At 51.2% G+C, this 16,343-nt stretch overlaps 1 protein-coding gene across 2 annotated transcripts; it reads left to right on the plus strand.

Annotated features, from left to right (window-relative positions):
* The first annotated feature begins 284 nt into the window (after nucleotides 1-284).
* Nucleotides 285-14,500, plus strand: LOC106551705 (serine/threonine-protein kinase SIK2). 2 transcript variants are annotated; one of them, XM_087729153.1, is made up of 6 exons: nucleotides 286-608; nucleotides 870-1,008; nucleotides 8,466-8,607; nucleotides 9,861-10,073; nucleotides 11,721-11,834; nucleotides 11,925-14,500. In XM_087729153.1, the coding sequence occupies exons 1-6, from the start codon at nucleotides 441-443 to the stop codon at nucleotides 13,000-13,002; spliced, it is 1,854 nt and encodes a 617-aa protein (XP_087585279.1). In that variant the 5' UTR covers nucleotides 286-440; the 3' UTR covers nucleotides 13,003-14,500. The 2 variants fall into 2 exon arrangements, with proteins under 2 accessions (XP_013925326.2, XP_087585279.1); XM_014069851.2 differs by having other exon boundaries at nucleotides 285-1,008.
* Nucleotides 14,501-16,343: the final 1,843 nt, after the last annotated feature.

The raw sequence follows: 16,343 nt of genomic DNA on the forward strand, positions 1-16,343 counted from the left end.
CCCCCCCCCCGGCAGGGCCTGAAGAAGAGCCTCGGTTTTTCCGCTAAGAAAAGGAGGGAAGGGTGAAAGTTTGTCACTGTAGCCGCCTTGAACGAGGACCCGGGTAATGGTCGCAGTTCGGGGAAAGGCTCCGTTGGGAAGGCGACCAGTCCTCAGTCCAAAACCAGCGCCCCGATCTCCTTGCTGAGAGCGGCGCGGAAGACAGATTGGGAAATGTTCCTTTAAATGCCCGGGAGCGCTCCGGGTCACGAGAAGCAGCTCCGCGCTCGCGGGGGACATTTTCCGGCGGAGCCGATCCCGCGCCCGCCTTCCGTCCTGCCCCGGGAGAAGCGCCGCCCGCTCCGGCCTCGCTGCCGCCCGAGCCCGACTTGCCGGCCGCCGGAGTAGAGCTGCCCAGCCGGTAGGCCCGCGCCGAAGCGGGCGAGAGCGCGGGCACGGCGATGGAGGGCCAGATGGCGGGACTGTACGACCTGGGCCGGCGGCTGGGCAGGGGCCACTTCGCCGAGGTGCGGCTGGCCCGGCACGTCTTCACGGGCGAGCGCGTGGCCGTCAAGGTGATCGAGAAGAGCCGGCTGGGCGGCGCGGCGGCGGCGCGACTGCGGCGGGAGGTGGGTTGCATGAAACTGGTGCAGCACCCCAATGTGGTGCGGCTCTACCAGGTGCTGGAGACGCCGGCCCGGCTCTACCTGGTGCTAGAGCTGGGCGACGGCGGGGACCTCTTTGACCTGCTGACGCGGCGGCCGGGCGGGCTGGAGGAGGCGCAGGCCAAGGGCTACTTCGCCCAGGTGGTGCACGCCATCTCCTACTGCCACCGGCTCCATGTCGTGCACCGCGACCTCAAGCCCGAGAACGTGCTCTTCTTCCAGCAGCAAGGGGTGGTCAAGCTCACCGACTTCGGCTTCAGCAGCTGCTTCCAGCCGGGCACCATGCTGGCCACCAGCTGCGGCTCCCTCGCCTACTCGGCCCCCGAGATCCTGCTGGGCGAGGAGTACGACGCCCCCGCCGTGGGTAAGAGCCGGCCAGCCCCGAGCGGCTTCCGTCCCTGTCAGGGTCGGGCGGTCCCGAGGGCTCTCGGCTGCGCCAAGGAGGACAGGCAGCGCGGAGCCTGCAGGCCCAGCCGAGGCCCCGGCGGGATGTCGGTTGTCCGGGGGGGGGGGAGGGAGGTGACGCTGGGTGGACCGGGCTGCCGGGCCCGCCTTGGCCTTGGGCCGGCGAGGCGTCTCCTGGGGTGAGGAGGTTAAGGATGGGGGCAGTTGGAGGGGGGGAGGCCCCCCTTGCTGGGCTGCCTTGTAAGACTTTCTCTTTCGGCTCCTGGTTTCCGTGAACCGCAAGCAACCTTCAGAGCCAGCCAGAGAAGTTCCGAAGGCCTAAAGCTGCTTTTGACCCGCGTGCAGGAGGGCTGCCCGAGGGAGGGAAAGCCCTGGTGCCCCTGTTTCAGCCATGGTGGTTGAGCAGCGTCCATCCGGGCCCTGATGGGGTCCAGGAGTTTCTTTGGGTTACAGCTGTTCAGCGGGAAAGTTAGGGAGAAGCTGGGCCTTCCTTTCTAAACACTTTAAGGTGACTAGAAGTTTCTCCTCCCTTTCCTAATTGCTAAAAGCAGTTTATAATGTCATCTTCCCCAGTCCCTTCCATGGTGGCCCATCACCCCTCATGCCTCCCTTTCCCCTTTCATAGCCTTTATGTCAGAGTGATCCCTTTTATAATCTCTTTTGCCAGCCCTTGCTCCCAGGATCTGTTGGCAGATTTTTATTTTTATTTATTTATTTATCAACATGTATAAGGTAACAGGTGTTAGTATAGACATGGACATTTTCGCACAAGATTGGTACAAATAGATGGATATCAATAAGTATAACATGGCTATGAACACATAAAATGAGTACATATCAATGGGGACAGTAGGACAGGGACGGTAGGCACTCTGGGGTGTTTATGGTCCCCCTTAGAGACCTCTTAGGAAAAGTGTGAGGTCCACGGTGGACAGTTTAAGGTTAAAGATTTGAAAGCAGTTTACTTTGAGTTTGCATCTATTGTTTGTTCCGTGTATTATTGCGGTTGAAGTTGAAGTAGTTATTTACAGGTAGGATGTTATAGCAGATAATTTTGTGTACTATGCTTACGTCGGAACATAGGTGGCATAGTTCAAGGTTGTCCAGGCCTAAAATTTTGAGTCTGGTGGCATAAGATATTTTATTGCAAGCAGATGAGATAAGTACTGTTCTTGAGAAATAACTCTGGACCCACTCTATTGTATTAATGTCCGATATACAGTGTGGATTCCAGGCAGGTGACCAGTATTCAAGGATTGGTCCAGCAAAGGTTTTATGTGCCCTAGTTAGCAGTAAAGTGTTACCAGAGAAAAAACCTTGTAAAATAAGGTTGACAACTCTTAATGCCTTTTTGGTAATGTTGTTACAGTGAGCTCTGGGGCTTAGATCTGTTGAGATGAGTACTCCTAGCTCCTTGACAGAGTGTGGATCATCTATTAGGTTGTATCCACTCAGTTTGTATTTGGTGTTCTGTTTTTTGTTGCCAATGTGTAGGATAGAGCATTTGTTAGCAGAGATTTGGAGTTGCCAATTGTTTTGACCATTCAGATAGAGTCAAGTTCATTTTGTAGGGTGGTAGTATTGTCTGTGGTGTTAAATAGTTTTACATCATCAGCAAAGAGGACACAGCTGCTTATAATATGATCACAGAGGTCGCTTATGTAAAGCAGAAAGAGTGTGGGTCCTAATACGCTGCCTTGGGGGACACCACTGTTAATTGGTGCAGGGTTTGATATTGTGCTTCCAATATTGACTACTTGTTGCCTGTCTGATAGGAATACATCCACTTGTGCAAAGATCTAGAAATGCCGTAGGAGCTTAGTTTTAACAGAAGTTTGTCATGTACCACTGAATCAAAGGCTTTGCAGAAGTCTATGTAGATTGCATCTATTGCTTTGCCCTGGTCGAGTTGTGTGGTCCAAATGTTTCTGCAGTGTAGGAGTTGCAGATTACAGAACAATTTTGTTCTGAAATTAAATTGCTTGTTAGAGAGCAGGTTGTTTGTCTCTAAGTGTAGGGTGACGGATTGGTTGATGATAGTTTCCATGACTTTACAGGAGATGCAGCAAAAGGAAATTGGTCGGTAATTCTCAACTAGGCTGGAGTCTCCTTTTTTGAAGATAGGAATGACTGTTGCTGCTGACCATAGGTCAATCAAGGAGCTGGTTCTAAAAGATACTTCATAGATAGTGCTTAGAGGTTCTGCTAGGGCAGTGGAGAGTATTTTCAGAAAGACTCCAGCAGATTTTCTCCTCTAGAGATTCAGAGAAAAAAATGGGAGAATAGCGACATCACACAGAGGTTTTTAAAACTCCAGGGTGCAAGAAAACCACGTAATACCAGCACATCCCTATTTTAGACAGAGGAGAGACTGGCCAGTTGGCTGAGGAGCTCCTGGCAATGGTGAAAAGGAGCGGGGGGGGGGGTTGCCACTAACAATTCTGCTGTATTACTTACTTTAGTTCCCATATTGGGAGTGGGGGTATTAGAGTTTACCATGGATGTTATCCCTGTGAGATGCTGGGAGCCTTGAAGGATTGGACAGTATGTACATTTGATCAATCAGACTGGATAGTTGAGGGATTAGCTAGAGAACAAATATTATTCCAGATGACTTTTTCCCAAGATGGAACCAACACAATTCCTCGGCAGTTAAATCCCTTTCCCATGTCATTCTTGTAGTCTGTCGTTTGTTTCAAGCCTGTTTCAATCTTGTCAGGCACAACCTTTTCCTTTTCCGTAAAATCTTTTAGATACAGTCTCTCCATAGAAGCAGATGGCTCTGTTGACACTAATAAATTACAGTTAATTTATGAATCCATTGTTAAAAAATATCAATTAATATGACATAGAAAAAAGGTTACGCCGGACATATGCTGGCTGATGACTTAATAATTAAAATGCATATATAAATAAACTGAGAAAGTGACCTGAATAATTTTCCTGCATTGGAGTTACAAAAGAGGATTGTTAAAGCTTTGAAGAATTTTGTGAGAAGGGACAAAAAAAAGAGAAAAGAAATCAAATTCCACAATATTAATTTAATGGACTAAAGATTGTTAGAAGTGGAAGGAAAGAATATAACATTGGTTTATTTGATCAAGGTTGACATAGATATGTTGATATTTCTACTAATCTTTAACGAACCAACAGAACTGAAATGATGATGCTTTATGGATTTATTTATAGATAAGAAATCAGATATTGGAAGAAGAGATAATTTGTTGTCTTTTTAGATAATAAAGCTATGTAGGAATTTCCTATGTTAATCCCATTTTTTAACATGGATATTCTAGAAAATTTTATTAAGTGTCATCTTTAGCCATCCTGTATCTGCTTCTGATCAATTTTCTGATGTATGCTTTGATTTAAAATTGGAACAAATTTGAATCCTTGCCCAGATCAGTCAAATGGATCGATTCATTTGATTCCTTTCTAAATTTGAGAAGCTGCCATATGACTCTGGTCTGGAACTTCTCTGCAGGTTGGAGGGTTCATTCCAGTGTCAAAACCTTCCTGGGTCTTTGGTTGTTGAGCCTCAGGAAATCAGCTCTTTCAAACTCTTTCCATGAGAAGATGATTAAACTAAGAACTGGCCCTTCTCCTACATACTTGCTGGATACTCTTTGAGTGGGGTGCTTGAAGCTGACCTCAGCATTCCAGACCATAGAATCACATGGCTGGAAGACACCTTGGAGGTCTTCTAGTCCATTCCCCTGCTCAAGCAGGAGACCCGATAATACCATTTCAGACAAATGGCTGCCCAATCCCTTCTTAAAACCTCCTGTGGTGAAGTACCCACAACTCTAGGAGATAAGCTATTCCATTCTCACAGGCAGGAAATTTCTCCATACTTCCAGGTTGGATCTCTGTTTAATGATCTTTCACCTGTCACTTCTTGTCCTCCCTTCAGGTGCTTGGAAGAACAAGTTGACTCCCTCTTCTCTGTTACAGCTCCTCAAATACTTTTATCATATCACCCTAATCCTTCCCTTTGATATGGTGGACATACCTAGCTCCCTTAACTGTTCATCATATGATTTAGCCTCCAGATCCCTTATCACTGTTGTTCTTATCTAGGGCAGGTGTTTGCAACCTGTGGCTCCGGAGCCACATGCAGCTCTTTGGGCCCTTTGCTGTGGCTCCCTGTGGGCTGATCCCACCACTGGCTGCCCCCCCCTCGCCCTCCCCTCCCAGTCACTCCTTGCCTGGCCTGAGAAGGTAAGGGCAAAGGCAGTCACTCTTGCTGGAGTTTCTCCCGGCCCTTGTTGATGCTGGGAGTGCTTCAGTCACTTGGGGAGACACACAACCTGCTCTCTACCCTGAGATACTTGCCTGACCCAGCCGCGACTGATGCTGGCTTCACTAACATGAGGGCTGGCGGGGTGGGAATGGGATCCAGGAGGAGGGGACAATGGAAAGGGGGATGGGCTCGCAGCACCCAGCAGTGGCTTTAAAAGTTGCAAAAGGGGACTATCGCCTTCTAGAGGATGCTTTTCAATGAAAGCCAGTGGTGGCACTTCTCCACTGGAGGAGTAAAGAAGCTCAGGACAGTGGGAAAAGAGGGTTGGCCCCACCGAACCTCACACGCCCACCATGGGGGTCAGGCTTGGAGAAAGCCGGAGCACCCTCGCCAATGACACTCACCCCCCCCCCCCGGTGTGTGTATCTCTGTATCTTTCTCTGTGTCTCTCCTCTCTCTCTCTCTCAGAAAACCAAGGCTGGGCCAACCCAACGAGCTCTCCTTGGGGCTCTTCATTACTCCTTTTCTTTCTTCTTGGCAACGTTTTGGAAATCCTGGCTGGCTGAGGAATGAGCATCAGCCATCCATAGCGGAGGCTTCCCTTCAGATGATCCTCCTCCTTTCCATCCTTCTTCTCTCACAACCACAGCCAGGCAGAGAGAGACATAGACACACACACACACACAGAGGGGGGGGGGGAGAGGGGAGAGGGAGAGATACAGAGAGAGGGGGAGAGATAGAGAGGGAGAGATACTCACAGAGAGAGAGGGGGAGAGAGAGATACAGAGAGGGGGGAGATAAAAGGGGGGAGAGAGACTCAGAGAGAGAGATATGGACACAGAGAGATTCAGAGAGAGGAGGAGAGAAATGGAGAGATACAGAGAGAGGGGGGAGAGATACAGAGGAGGGGGAAAGAGGGGGAGAGACACAGAGAGGGAGAGAGACACAGAGAGAGAGATACAGAGGGGTGAGATAGAAGGGGAGAGGGAGACAGATAAAGAGGGAGGGGAGGGAGAGAGAGAGGGGAGAGATGGAGAGATAGAGGGGGAGATACAGAGGGAGAGATACAGAGGAGGGAGGAGAGACACAGAGTGGGATACAGCGGGGGAGATAAAAGGGGAGGAAGACAGATACAGAGGGAGGGGGAGATACAGAAAGGGGGATAGGTAGAGAGGGAGAGAGATACACAGAGAGGACGGAGAGAGACAGAGGAAAGGAAGGGAGAGGGAGGGGGGAGAGAGACACAGATACAGAGGGGTGAGATAGAAGGGGAGAGGGAGACAGAGATACAGAGGGAGAGGGGAGGGAGAGATACAGAGACTGGGAGAGGGAGAGTGATACAGAGAGGGGGGAGATAAGGAGAGAGATAGAGGAGGGGGGGAGATACTGAGGGAAAGGGGTGAGAGACACAGAGAGATACAGGGGAGGGAGATAGATGGGGAGGGAGCCAGAGAGAGATACAGAGGGGGAGGTAGAGAGATACACAGAGAGGGGGAGAGAGGGAGAGAGACACAGGGAGATACAAAGAGGGGAAAAAGTGGGTAGACGGGGGAAGATAGAGGGGGGGAGAGAGAGGGAGAGACACAGAGAGAGATGTCGAAAGGATTTTGTGATTCCAGAACAACCAGTTCTCTGCCCTAATGACTGGCTGGGTAGGTGGGGCTGGGGGGCGTCATCTGACTGGGTGGGAGTGAGTGACATTGAGTTGGCCACGCCCACTCATGCAGCTCTGGGCCCTTTGCTGTGGCTCCCTGCATTATATAAATGCAGTGGCTCAGGTTTTGTGGCTCCCAGGGTTTCCTTTTCTGTGGGAAAAGGGTCCAAATGGCTCTTTTAAGTGTTGAAGGTTGCAGGCCTCTGTTCTGGGAGGTTCTCCCTGTTCTCATCTCATTTTTTGCCTTGTGGCCTCACTCGTGCAGTGTAAAGAAATACTAACACCTTGTGTGATCTTGATGCTGCCCCTCTGTTGATGCAGCCCAGGACTGCATTGACTTGTTTGGCAGTTGCAGCCCCCAGCTGGCTCCTATTTAATCAGGAATCCACTAGATCTCCTAGGTTCCTCTGAGAGTTGCTATTGTTCAGCCAGGTACCATTTATTCTATTTTCTCACGTGAGCCTGACTAAAAGCAAAGCAAGTGGGACAGATGCTTAACTGTGATTTGGAAATTATATAAATGCAGTAGCCCCAAATAATCCCATTGTTTTTAATCTACACCACAGTGATGGCTTCTGTTCCATTTGCAATCCAGCCATAAATTTTTTTTCCTGTACTTCCATTTTACACCTCTGCATTTGACTTCTGTTTCAATGTACAATTATTGTAGCTGTGGAGATTTAAATTCTTTCACAGGAAAGAAATCTCTCCTGACCACATTTCCATCAGTTCAAGCGTCAGCCGTGACCTCCAGCTGCTTCTTACAATATCCTGAAAACAGAACCAAAATAGAAATTGGGTTTTTGAGTAGCTCCTCTTCCATTACTTGCTAGCATTTTGTCTTTTCACTGAACAGCTGTTATATGGATTCTTGTTTCTTTTGAAGGTATCCAAGGTATCTTTTTTATTTTTAGTATGATTTGCCAACCTCAATTCATTCCACTCCTTGGTTTTCTTGATGCTGTTTCTAGACAACTGCACATATTTTTTTCTTGGTGTTTTAGCTATCTGTCTCCTTACATGTTGATTTCCCATTCTTCCATTTTCTCTCACTGTTACATTCTTACAACTGAAAATGATTCCTAAATTCTTTTTAGGAATTCTCATTCCTTTTCTCCTCTTTTCCACATTAGCTTTCTCTGCCATGAGGAAGGGTTTATAAAATCTGCTCTTGACATTTCAAAAAGGTGCCCAGCTACTGAGGTACAGGTTCCTAATCTCAAGGCTTTCTTCAGCCCCTCGGTGGTTCCTACAGCATTTCTATTCCATGCTGTGAAGCCCTTTGTAATATTGGTGGTTGGAGGATTTGACAGGCATACAAGTAGGACATCAGCCTTGAGTCCCCTGCAGAACGGAGGTTGCATTTGAAGTCAGTGGAATGGGTGGATTTCATCTATTACTTTGGGCAATCGGGTCCTTTTGCAGCCGGGAACTGGGAAGGGGAAGAAGAGGGTCGTGCTGGAGGGCTGAGCCCAGAGCACAGACTCTGTTCAGCCCAGTTTCCTTTTTTCTCTCTTAGATATCTGGAGCTTGGGTGTCATCCTTTACATGCTGGTCTGTGGACATCCCCCTTTCCAGGAGGCCAATGACAGCGAGACCCTGACCATGATCCTGGACTGTCGCTATGTGATACCATCAGGCATCTCCCTCCTGTGTGCAGAGTAGGCGGACCCTCCTCATTTCCTCCCTCTGTGTCACTGCCTTGTTCCTTAGGAAGCAGCCTCAGCCTCCCTGCCTACTGTGTTCGCAGCCTAGAGGCAAGGGGCAAGTGTCAGCAGGAAACCCCCAGGCAGTGCCGTTTATTTATTGTCACATTTTTATGCCTCCCAACCGCTTTGGGTGATTCACAGCAATCAAAGAAGTTACAATAAACCCAATTAAAAGCCAGGTAAAAAAGATGGCAAGCGTGGCAGACCAAATGGGAGGAGGCCGGAGGACACAGGGAAGAGGTGGGTCATCGTGGTTCCTCGTAACTAGGGCAGACGACGGGGGCCATCCGGATCATGGATGGCAGGACTCATCATGGAGGGCAGGCACTGCGCCAGGGAAGGGACATTCCCAGAGCCCCAAGAGGTGATACGAAGGAATCTGACACCTGCCCACTCTGCAGGCTCAGGTCAGCTGGGAAGATACTATGGGAGATGGACAGTAACCAGGCCCTTTGCCAGGGAGGACTTGGTGGGTAAAGACTAGCCTCTCGATTGCTCCTGGAAGCGAAGTCGCCAATGGTGCAGCAGCTTCACAGAAAAGATGTTATGTAGGCATAGGTCTAGATGAGGTGGGTGGCACATATCCAAGAAGCAAGTACATAAATAAATAAAAATACCGAGGCTTGCCTGTGCTGGTGAGCAGTTGAAGCTTCCAGGTGGTCTTCAAGGGTAGCCTTACATAGAGCATGTTGCAGTAGTCAAGCCGTGAGGTGGCCAGTGTGTCCGAAGGGCCCCTCGATGTAGAAAAGGATGCAGTTGACACCCCTTTGTTTCCATCCTTGAGCACTTGGAGGGAAGGATGGTCTGGGAACCTATGTATCTATCTATCTTTGTCCTCCCCTCTGCCCCCCCTTTTTCTCCATGGGAGGGAGGCCCTCTCCAGTTGGAGCAGAACTCAGGAGGTGAAAGCTCAGCTGCAGAGGCCCGTTTTGATTATTCTTCTGGTCTAATTGCTGGATGGCTGAGACTCCTCTGCCTTCCCTGAGAAACCTTTGAGCAAAGAAACATTGGTGGCCCAGGGACAAGGAGCAGGATCCCCCTGCTCTGCCCTGAGTATCCGTGGTGCCTTTCCAAGCTCCTCACTTGGGCTCTGCCTTCTGCCTTGGACTTTCTGAAGAGAGGGGGAGTGGGAGTGGGAGAGCGGGGGGGGGGGAGAGAACCTGGGGGGGGAGGCAGCTGAGTCACTCTCGCTCTTCTTTGCACAGCCTTATTGCCCAGATGCTGCAGCGGGACCCCAAGCAAAGGGCCTCCTTGGAGATCATTGAAAACCACCTGTGGCTCCAGGGGGTGGACCCCTCCCCAGCCAGCCATTCTCTCCTGCCGCTGACATCCCACCGGAGGGTTTTGGAGGAGGAGCACGAGATCATCATCCAGGCCATGCTGTGTGGCCACATTGCAGACCGGGAAACCATCCAGGAGTGAGTGAGGATCCGGGGTGGGCATTGGCACAAATCGCTCCGGTTGATTAAGGAAGGTTGTGCAAGGGGAATATGACTTGGGCACAGGTATCACCGCCACCGGACAGGAATTTGAGCTGACCTTCAGTTGGTTGGGACATAACTTTGCTAGCTGAAATGATCAGGTAGATGTTTTGGGCCTTCCTTAATGCTCAAAGGTCAAAAGTGGCTTCTGACAATGCCCAGGAACCTCTGACTGTGAAATGTCAATCATAGTTTTGAAATGGACATAAATGGAGATGTAGGAAATCCTTGATTAATGACTACTTGTTCAGTGACCATTTGAAGTTACAGTGGTGCTGAACAAGTGGTACTTAAGAGCAGTCCCAGAAATTCCAGCTGTCCCACCATCCCTGCATTCCCATGGTTGCCATTTGTGACGTTCTCTGCCAGCTTCCCCCAAGCAAAATCCATGGGGAAGGTGGGAGGGAAAATTGCAAGTTGCTCCCACTGCTTTTTCCCCTGAGGAACCATGCCACAAAGTGCAAGATCCTGGAGAATTCACACACACACTTCTTCAGTGGAACCTCTCCCCAGACTGCATACATTTGCCACCATATCACCCTCCCTCACTCCAGGGTACTTACTCACCCTCCAGCATGCTTGCAAGCCACCAGGATTTGTAACTCCCCACAGGCTTCCCCAATGACTTTGCTTCTGGAAAGTCGGCTGGAAGTTGCAAGTCCTCGGTGGTCACATGAGATTTCACTTAACAACCCATGATTTCGTACGTGGCCACTTAAGGCGGTTTAAAAACACAATATAAAATAAATAAAAATAAACAATAAAAATAATAAACACCCCCCCAGGCGACAACACACATTCATACTAGCCATGATCCTTACTTAACGGCAGCAACAGAGACTGCAGGATTGCCATTGCTTAAGCAATCTGGTCACGTGACATCATGCTTTGCAACTACATTGCTTGGCGATAGAAATTCCAGTCCTTGCTATTGTTGTTAAGCAAGGACTATCTGGCTGACATCCCCATTTCCCTGGAGAGGAAAAAGTGAATCTGTTGGTGAACGATAGGAGTCAGGAGCCCAACCTCTTGGCTGATGGTGTGGATTTCAGCCCAGCAGCTTCCGGGCAGCCGTGGATTCCCCATTCCTGGCTTAAAAATTGGCACAAACCTGTGATCCCATAACTGTGGCCTGCAACAGAAGAACCAGTCCCAAAGTGTCAGGTTCCTGAATAGAATCCACCAGTGAATAAGTTGGACGCGTCCTCGGGGGGCGGGGGGGACAGAGCCACAGAATAAGTGAGGCTGTTCGGTCTCCCCCAGGTCCTCCAGTTCTCTGCCATCAAGACACTCACCTGTACCCAGATTGCTTCAAGCCCAAGGAGAAATCCATAATTAAGGCAGCTGGACTTTATGTACCAAGATACATGTCGAAACAGACTTTTGTTCCCTGGTGAGGTCATTATCTGAGTTTGTGTTGTTAAGGAATTGAGTGCAAGGGCTTTCTGGTAATCAGTCGATTGAGTTTACAGTCTAGGCCGGAGGGCAATCAGTCAGTTACCAGGCAGCCCTGAAAGGGAGCAGAACCTCGGAAGTCTCTTCTGTGCCCATGCCTGATTCTTTCCCCCTGGCATCTTCCTGCAGAGCCCTGGAGGCCAAGCGCTACAATCATATCACTGCCAGCTACTTTCTGCTGGCCGAACGGATTCTACGTGAGAAGCAGGAGAAGCAGAGCCTGGCTGAGGAGCTCCAGAGCAGGCAAGCCCCCCTTGGCCCTTCGAGCGTTGGTCTCTGCCAGGGGGATTCGCAGCTGCTTACCTCCCCTCTTTGCTCCTTCTTCTTCCTCAGGAGTCTACCAGGCGAGTCCCCTCTGCCCACAGAGCTGCCACCAGCCACCAAGGGCACTCTGGAGACGGTTGCTGCTGAGTATGCCGGGAAGCAGCCTCTCCTCTGTCGCTCAGCCTCGGGTGAGGGCAGGTCCTCTTCCAGCTTCCATGGATGCGGGCAGCCTCTGCGGGCCCTCATCCAGCCCTCCCTCATGGAGACGGGCATTGCCAAGAGCACCCTCGCCTTGCAGCAGATTTCGGAGGAGGAGGAGGAGGAAGAGGAGGAGGCAGAAGGGAAACCGGGGCCCTCACGAAGACGGACCTCCTCCTTGAATGAAGAGCAGATGAGCCGCTTCCAGAGCACCGCGTCCTCCCTGCTCTTCTGCCGGGCCCTTGCGGCCCACTACAAAGCGGGAAAGAGCCTCCTCCCTGCACACACCAAGTCCCCCTGCCTGGAACAAGGGCCTGGGGTGGCTCCAGCAGCTCCTCCGGAGCAGGCATCCCCCAGCAGCTGGTCAGGAACAGGCCGAGCCCCACAGTCAGAGGAACCGGGCAGCAGCCTCCGCTTGCAAGGGGGAAAGAGGCCTGCTGAACCCCCAGGGGAAGCCACCCCACTAGGCAGCAAGGGAGGGGGCCCCGTCAGACCAGAGGGGGGGCTTGGCCAAATTGAGCCCCTCCTGGCAGAGGAAGAGGAACAGAGTCACCTCCTTCCGTCGGAAGGAGAGCCCGTTGAGGAGGACCTCCTGGAGGTTGAGGAGGAGAGCCCCCACCCCCAGAGCAGCACAGCTCTTCTGCAGGGAGGCTGTGCCCCAAGAACCCCTGGAGCCGAGGTGCTGCCAGGAGCAGAGGGAAAGGGGCCGGAGCTGGGGCTGCGCCATGGGGCCAAAGCCTGCTGCGATGGCCAGAGCAACGGGAGTGGCCATGACAGCCTCGCAGATAGCATCATCAAGCTGGACCCGGCCAAAGGCAAGAGCGTTAACCTGAAGGATCGGCTTCTGCAGTTTCCGCTCTGCGAAAAGGCCCTGGCTTTCCGGATGCAGCCAAGCTCCCGAGAGAGCCTGCTGTCCTTGGGGCAGTTCAACTGTTGCCACGTCATCTAGACATGCGAGAGAGAAGAGCAAGGAGAGCTGAGATGGACCTCCAGGGGAGAGCCAGGCAGCAGCAGCGCCAGTTGCCAAGGTCCGTGCTTGGCTGCCTGCACCTTCTCTGGGAGGGGGGGGGACTTCCTGTGTGAGACCCAAGTAGCTCCCAGCATCCACACGGCACCTTAGACTGGGGTGTTTCCCCTTACGTCCCCCTGCACTCCCAGCATCCCACACAAACCCTCCTCCTGGTCTGTGATGGAGGAAGTCTTCAGCCTGCTCTGCTGCAGCTGGAAGCTTTGGAGAACTTGGAAACTGGAAGGAAGAGTCGAAAGGGAACTTGGGATGTCCACTGACCCAGGAGGGCTGGGAGAAGGTTTTCCAGGAAATGCAGGAGCTCTCCTGGCCGCCTAGTTTAACTGAAGCTAATCGGCCTATGACACCTGGGGGGTGATTTATACCAAGCAGGTGGCAGCCTTGACTTTCCCTGGCAGAGCCGCCTGCTTGGAAGTGGCTTCGACCATCTCCCCCTTGTGGTGCCTCCAGGCCAGGGGAGGCCATGCACCCACCCAAGGTTTCCATCAGGGCCTTCCTCCCTTTTCTCCCTGGTTGCCCTCTCTCCACCCGGGCAGAGCAGGGGCTTCCTCCCTTTCTGGGCCCACTCTCTCCCTCCCCCAGCTTCAATGTTGGGAGTGTGTGCTGCGGTGGTCGTCACTTTGAAGCCCAGCTCACTCCTGGACCCAGGACCGGCATGGGTGCCAAGGGTAAGCGTGGCAGAGTCAGATTGGGAGTCTTCGTGCAGTGCAGGTGTGAGCAGGGCAGGTAGATGTTCACTGCTAGGTCCCTGCATCTGGATTGGGGCTCTTCAGCAAGAGACTGTGCATTAGGCTTGGCTGGCTCCTGCCCTCCTTCCTGCCCCCAGTCTGTGTGGGAGGATGAGCCCTTGGGCTGGGCCTCTGTTGCTGCCGCTTCCTCCATACCGCACGCTCTCTGTCCTGGCTGCCAAGTGGCGTGAGGGTCTTCCCAAAGCATCGGGCTCTCCCAACCCCAGGTGACAGGCAGATTTTTACAGCAACTGAGGTATTTTAGCATATTTTACGGTTTATCCCTTAGCCTGGGTTGGCCCTAGGTGGCCAACATACTTTCCTCCCAGCATGAACCAAGCTGTCGGGTTGCCCTCCTTTGCCTGCAGGGCGGGAAGAGAAGCTCAGGAGGCCCTGGCTGGGCAGAGAGGGCAGAAGAGGGCACTTATCCCCCCCCCACAGTCTCCAGAGGCTCTGTGTCCCTTCCCTCTCCTGCCTACCCCCTCCCCTGTCTGGCCACCTGCGCCCAAACCCTCTCCCAGGGGCTTCTGGGGAAAAGCCGTTCTCCCTCTCTGTATTTATCCTCTTTTCTTGCTGGCAAGGAATGGATTGGGGGGAAGGGACTGAGCTCTTGGAGTTCTGTGTCACATGCACTGATGGGATCGAAGGGAAAGCAAGGCCAACCCAATAAAATGATCACTCTGAATCCCAAAGCAACTTATGATTCCTTGTCAAGAAAAAGCTGAGGATTTTACTCAGGTTGGTACCACTGAGCTTGGATGTGCAGGCACCTCGGCCCTCACTCTTTAGGCCAGCCAAAAATCCCCCTGGGGGGAACCCAGACCACCATTCACCTCCCCGAGCCTCCATTGGACCCGCCAGAGCCAGGTAGCTTCAGGGGTCTCTGTCTTTCCCACCTGCAATCCCTGAGGAGCTTTTCAAGGGAGACCTTCCCTCTCAAGCTGGGGAGGGCTTTTCTGACTCTACTTTCCCTTGTGGGGGGAGTCGCAGACAAGAGGCCTCTTGTGGCTTCTCTGAGGACAGAAGAAGAGCTAAAGGCCTCCCTGTCGCTGCAGTGTCTGCTGTATTGAAAGCCACTCATTCTGATGATAAATTGTCCTTTGGACTTCAAGAGGGTAAGACAGCTGCATTGGGAAGAAAAACTAATACGTGGAGATCCAACTGTGGAAATAGGTCATTAGCCTCTTCTCTACTAGTCAACCTTTCGACTGAATTGTCCCACGGGTTTCTTCTGGTGGGAGGTTTTGGTTGCGGGAAGGGGCAATCTCAAGCTGGGTAGGTTCATTTGAAGCCATGCCTGTTGCTCCACAGGAAGGCTGAAACCTGGGGAATATCTGTCTTCCCTTGGCCATCAGCTTCAAGCATCCTGGGCTCTGGAGAGATCTGCCATATTCATCTGATGCTTGAATCCCAGGATTGATGCCGATCCTGGGGTTGGATGCACCACTGAGGACTCTTGAGGGGACCAAGAGGACTGAGAAGTGCCTCTAGCCAGCCTGGCTGATTCTTGTAGGGTCAGAAGCTCCTGGGAAGCCCACCAGCAGGGAAAAATCCACTCCTCTCTGTCCCAAAGATGCTTTTTCAAGAGGCAGAAGCTTCTAAGGATGATAAGCAAAACATCTTCAAAGAAGAACCAGAAAGTCCAGTCTCTGGAAAAAGCACCTTTGGGACAACCATGACCTGGATGACTGAGAATCTCTGTAGCTCTCTGGTTCTTGCCCAGCACTCTGTGTAGCTTGATCTAGAATGCTGACTGTTTCTCAGTTGAAACTGGTTGAGTCTGTCTGTGTGTGAGAAGATTAAGGAGTTATCATATACATTTAGACTTTGATTGCTTTTCCCTATTAAGGCTCTTTTTAGCCTTTATCCTGGTCACTATTCAGAGTTCATAGCATGGTTGTCTGTTATAAAGACACAAATCATCTTGGGATGGGATGGAACGGAACAGAGCAGAATTCTTTATTGGTCAAGAGTGATTGGACACACAAGGAATTTTTCTCCGGTGTAGAAGCTCTCAGTATACACACAAACAACAAAGTGATAAGTAATAGATCATAAATCATAAGATAAAAGGATTGATAAATCATAATCTACCAGGAAGCAATCCAAACCCAACCATTTTTCTAGGGCTCTTTGTGACTATAACCTGCCATGTAAGGACTGCAACAGCCGCTGTGTAGGACGGACAAGCAGAAGACTGGCAGGGCCATCCATGAACACCAACTAGAGGTCAGGATGAGAAGTCCTTAATCTCACCACACACAGACAGACTGACTCAACCATAGTTTCAGCTGGGAAACTGTCAGCAACCTAGACCAAGCTAAATCCAGAAAATGCTAGGGAATACCCAGAAGCTTGACACTGAGACAAATCAATCACAAGCTACATTTATACTTCTTCAAAAGAGGCAATAAAAAAGCCCCTAGACCCAGGTAAGCAGGGATTCACACCAAGCAACAACCAAGTAGAAAACAATATCCCAATCATTTAACTACCAAGCAGAAAACCATACCTCACCAAAGCTGGCAGTTGGCA

This window comes from Thamnophis sirtalis, unplaced genomic scaffold, assembly GCF_051295495.1.
Source record: "Thamnophis sirtalis isolate CommonGarterSnake01/CBP01778 unplaced genomic scaffold, rThaSir2_p1.2 scaffold_14, whole genome shotgun sequence".
NCBI lineage: Eukaryota > Metazoa > Chordata > Lepidosauria > Squamata > Natricidae > Thamnophis > Thamnophis sirtalis.